The sequence below is a fragment of the Takifugu rubripes genome, chromosome 5, assembly GCF_901000725.2.
Source record: "Takifugu rubripes chromosome 5, fTakRub1.2, whole genome shotgun sequence".
Classification (NCBI taxonomy): Eukaryota; Metazoa; Chordata; class Actinopteri; order Tetraodontiformes; family Tetraodontidae; genus Takifugu; species Takifugu rubripes.
Genome location: NC_042289.1, coordinates 8,500,564 through 8,505,122, shown reverse-complemented (window position 1 = coordinate 8,505,122; position 4,559 = coordinate 8,500,564). Strand labels below are relative to the sequence as shown.

General features: G+C 48.7%; 1 protein-coding gene across 1 annotated transcript; it reads left to right on the top strand.

Annotated features, from left to right (window-relative positions):
* Positions 1-565: 565 nt before the first annotated feature.
* LOC101064892 (transcription factor Sox-9) lies at positions 566-4,241 on the top strand. The gene is made up of 3 exons (XM_003979677.3): positions 566-1,298; positions 1,567-1,814; positions 2,143-4,241. The coding sequence occupies exons 1-3, from the start codon at positions 871-873 to the stop codon at positions 2,919-2,921; spliced, it is 1,455 nt and encodes a 484-aa protein (XP_003979726.2). The 5' UTR covers positions 566-870; the 3' UTR covers positions 2,922-4,241.
* Positions 4,242-4,559: the final 318 nt, after the last annotated feature.

Below are 4,559 nucleotides of genomic sequence, written 5' to 3'. Positions count from 1 at the left end.
GCCGATCTGACGGCAGATCCAAACGGCCGCGTTATTGAGACAGACGTGAACTCAATTTAGGGGAAATAAATGCTCATTCCGGAGACATTTCTCAGGTTCACTGCAGTCATTAAACATACGTGTAATAACTTCAGCTGTTTAAAGAGCTTTAAACGGAAATGTAGGTTTTAGAGTAGAGTCGGTGGATTTCGGTATGAAAATGACTTGAAATATTAATGAAATGTGAAAGAAATTCCATTTAGTGCTGTTATTTTCTCCAATATTTACGTTTGGTGATTGAATTTAAAATAAACTCCAGAACATGCATTTAATCCCATTTCATTCTGTAAAACCAAGCAGGGAAAATGTCACGTTAGTCAATAATAATTTTTCGTGTGAGTAAAGTTTCATTTCCAAAATGTCAGAGATTTTGAATGAAAACCAAAGTGGAGAAAATCACCTTGTCGCAGCAGGTTGCTCCGGGTTTCTCTCTGCTCTCCGCTGCAGAGTCATGTTACGTCCCCGCCTCCGCAGAGTTTCCCCCAATCATTTTCCTGCCGTCAAACATAAATCGAGGCTTCGCCTCCTGCTCCTGCAGACTCTCCATCAACCCACCAGAGCAGCTCGCCCACTTCACATGTTCAAAGTTCAGCAGAAGCGAGTCGTCGCTTGCAATCTGCTTTCGACTCTGTGAGAAGAAGAAAAAAGAGACGGAGCCTTGAAAAGTATTTTTCGACTTTTTCTTCATTTTCACTTGAAAGGATTCCGGGTCGCCGCTCAGCTGCGCGGCCTCACGGGCTGTCACTGCAGTCTCCGGGCACATCGGTTGGAATTAGAAAGAAGGATTTTCTCCTTTTTCTCCTGCGACCAGCTGTTCTCTCAAGGTCTCGCATGAATCTCCTCGACCCCTACCTGAAGATGACAGAAGAACAGGAGAAGTGTCACTCCGACGCTCCCAGCCCCAGCATGTCCGAGGACTCCGCGGGCTCTCCGTGCCCGTCGGGCTCCGGCTCGGACACTGAGAACACCAGACCGTCCGACAACCACCTCCTTCTGGGTCCAGACTACAAGAAGGAGAACGAAGAAGAGAAGTTCCCCGTGTGCATCAGGGATGCGGTGTCCCAGGTGCTGAAGGGCTACGACTGGACGCTGGTGCCCATGCCCGTGCGCGTCAACGGCTCCAACAAAAATAAACCTCACGTCAAGAGACCCATGAACGCGTTCATGGTGTGGGCCCAGGCTGCACGGAGGAAGCTGGCCGATCAGTACCCGCATCTGCACAACGCGGAATTGAGCAAAACTCTGGGCAAACTCTGGAGGTAGGTTCGCTCCGCAGTTACGCACCCTGGCTGTGCGCCTTTACGCGGCTTTGCTTCGCCCATCCAATGCGTCACTTCTCTGCTGTTTGTGGACAAGCGGCACCGGTCCTTACATTTCCGCTTGCTTTGTATTAAGTGAATGCATGAATTTATAAAGATATATTTATATATATAGCTAAATCTTCATTTGAAACTCCGCCTATTGCGCGTCTCTAATTTCTTTTTCTTTTGCGCTAAATTGAAATATTTAATTCTTCTTGTCACACAGATTACTGAATGAGGTGGAGAAGCGGCCGTTCGTGGAGGAGGCAGAGCGTCTGAGGGTGCAGCACAAGAAAGACCACCCCGACTACAAGTACCAGCCGAGGCGGAGAAAATCTGTTAAAAACGGCCAAAACGACCCCGAGGACGGAGAGCAAACCCACATCTCACCCAATGCCATCTTCAAGGCGCTGCAGCAGGCCGACTCCCCAGCCTCGAGTTTGGGCGAAGTTCATTCTCCAGGCGATCACTCAGGTGAGAGAACATGGATCACGAATCCGAGCAGCGATGAGGCGACGTGGTTTTCTTACGATTATTTTTTTTTTTTAATCGGCTCAATATGACATTTTTGAATTTTTACAAGCCGTTGCGGCCTTTTAGAGACACCTGTTAATTATTAATACCTGTTTTTACAAGCAATCGCAGAAATCCACCTGTCAGTGGCCAGCCCATAAACAACATGACCCCTCCCCCTTTGAGCGTGTATTGCACTCATAATGAGTCTTTTAATGCCGGAAATGCGTCAGTGATAAAAAACAGGCGACGTCTTCACGGCAAGACTAACTCTTCCTTCTTCCTTCAGGTCAGTCCCAGGGCCCGCCGACACCCCCGACCACTCCCAAGACGGACTTGGTCTCCAGCAAAGCTGATCTGAAACGTGAGGGGCGCCCCATGCAGGAGGGCACCAGCCGCCAGCTCAACATCGACTTCGGAGCCGTGGACATTGGCGAGCTGAGCAGCGAGGTCATTTCCAACATGGGCAGCTTCGACGTGGACGAGTTCGACCAGTACCTCCCGCCTCACAGCCACGCCGGGGTGAGCGGCGCCCCGCAGGCCGGGTACACCGGCAGTTACGGCATCAGCAGCTCCTCCGTGAGCCAGGCGGCCGGCGTGGGGGCCCAAGCCTGGATGTCCAAGCAGCAGCAGCAGCAGCAGCAGCAGCAGCAGCACTCCTTGACTGCCCTGAGTGGGGGAGGAGAGCAAAGCCAGCAGGGTCAGCAGAGGCCCGCCCAGATCAAGACAGAGCAGCTGAGTCCGAGCCACTACAGCGAGCAGCAGGGCTCCCCCCAGCACGTCACATACGGGTCCTTCAACCTGCAACACTACAGCACCTCCTCCTACCCCTCCATGACCAGAGCGCAGTATGACTATTCAGACCACCAAGGTGGAGCCAACTCCTACTACAGCCACGCAGCGGGCCAGGGCTCCGGGCTTTACTCCACCTTCAGCTACATGAACCCCAGCCAGAGGCCCATGTACACCCCCATCGCCGACAACGCCGGGGTCCCCTCCGTTCCCCAGACCCACAGTCCGCAACACTGGGAGCAGCAGCCCATTTACACGCAGCTCTCCAGGCCATGAAGAGATGGCCTCAGCACTGACTCTACACACAGCTCCTATAGACCCTGCTCCTCCAAGGGGGGCCCCCGAGGGCCCCGCCACGACACACACGCCGTTCGCAGAAAAACACGACAATGACTTTTTTTTTTATAGTACTGAAAATATATCTTCGGATTGGCTCACAACAGTGCCTTTTGTATTGGTTGTAATTGTGATTATATTTTTTTAGATATAATGTTTTTAAAAAATATGCCAAATCCTCTGTGAGGACATGCTGGTTCTAAATATTTTAGTATGTACTGTGTATGTGTTCTGCTCTGGCCATCTCATCTTATCGTCAGCATCATGGTTGAGAGGGTTTAACACATGGAAGGGAGCAGGAATGGCGGGTAAAAGCACCCTCAGTGGCCTTACTTCACACTAATGTCTGTTTTTGTACAGAAGTAGGCGACATCTTTGTACTGACACTGCCGTCTTCTAATAGCCTTTTTTTTACCCCCTCTAATGTATATATTTGATGATAATTCCCAGGAAACGCAAGAAAGGAACGATGCAGGTTGGATGTAGATGTAAATGTGTCATCAGCGAATCGGAATGTCTGCTTCTTGTTATTTGTGCTCTAGCAGGTGCCGTGTTCTCCTACAGGGGCCTTACTGTGTTGGTTTAATCCGGGTTCTGCCTCGATACCGTTCGTGCCTCCGTATTTTGGCTCCTTGTGCCTGGATTGTGGCGTCGAATCTTAATTTCTACAATTCTGATTCTCCTCAGAGGCCCAGTGGCGGGTCCCCGAGGACGCTCTGCTTCAGCCATTTTTTATTTCCTAACCCCCCTTTTTTTTCTTTTTTTTAATTTATTCTCTAGCATTAATTTTATTTGAAAATAACTATTTGCAATTATCTTTGAGAATTGGGCAGCAGCTAACTGACTGTTTTCAGTGGGAAAGGCTGCTGCTGCCGTACGTGGTACAAATTTATTTATCATTGGTAAATGTTTCCGTATAAAGTTTTTGATTTCACGTTGTAGTTCTGTACAGATTCTCTCTCTAGAAAAGGAAAAAACCTGGACTGGCTTTCTCTCTCTCTCTCTTTGTGCTAACAAAATTAATGAACATGGAATCTGTGCCTGGTTTGTAAGGACTTTTCTGGAATCAGCGAGATACTTTTGTGTGTGTCTGGGGAGGGGATGGGGGGTGGGGGGGGGGGGGGGGGTGCGTTTCTGTTTTTATGTTCTCATTTTGTCATGTCTTTAATGCAGTTTCCGTAGGTAAACGTGGCATTGCCTTAAAATGCTTATCTTTTGTATTATATTGTTTGCAATAAAAACAAAACACTGAGAAACACACGAGAATGATGCACTGTTCCTAATTAGGGATATTTAATCAAGTCATACGATTACAAAAAAAAAGCCAAAACATTTAAAAATGCATGCGGTGATTTAATTATGCATTAATCAGTCGGAGGAGAGCGAAAGGCCAGAAAAAACCCCACTTTGTACTGGGAATATTGGCCTGCTTCTGGCTTCCCAGACCATGAGGTCACGGGTCCATTGAGAAGACGTATGTCCCCCCTGCACGTATACACCACATCATAAGAAAACAAACTGCGGGCTGAAGGTTGTTTATTCATTACAGGCCGTGTAATAAAGGAATAGCGCCGACGC

What these genes read in the sequence shown, in the direction of transcription:
- LOC101064892 (XM_003979677.3), top strand. Translation starts at nt 871, where the DNA reads ATGAATCTCCTCGACCCCTACCTGAAGATGACAGAAGAACAGGAGAAG. An exon ending in ACTCTGGGCAAACTCTGGAG is followed by an intron (nt 1,299 to 1,566) that starts GTAGGTTCGCTC and finishes CTTGTCACACAG; the next exon opens with ATTACTGAATGAGGTGGAGA. An exon ending in TTCTCCAGGCGATCACTCAG is followed by an intron (nt 1,815 to 2,142) that starts GTGAGAGAACAT and finishes TTCTTCCTTCAG; the next exon opens with GTCAGTCCCAGGGCCCGCCG.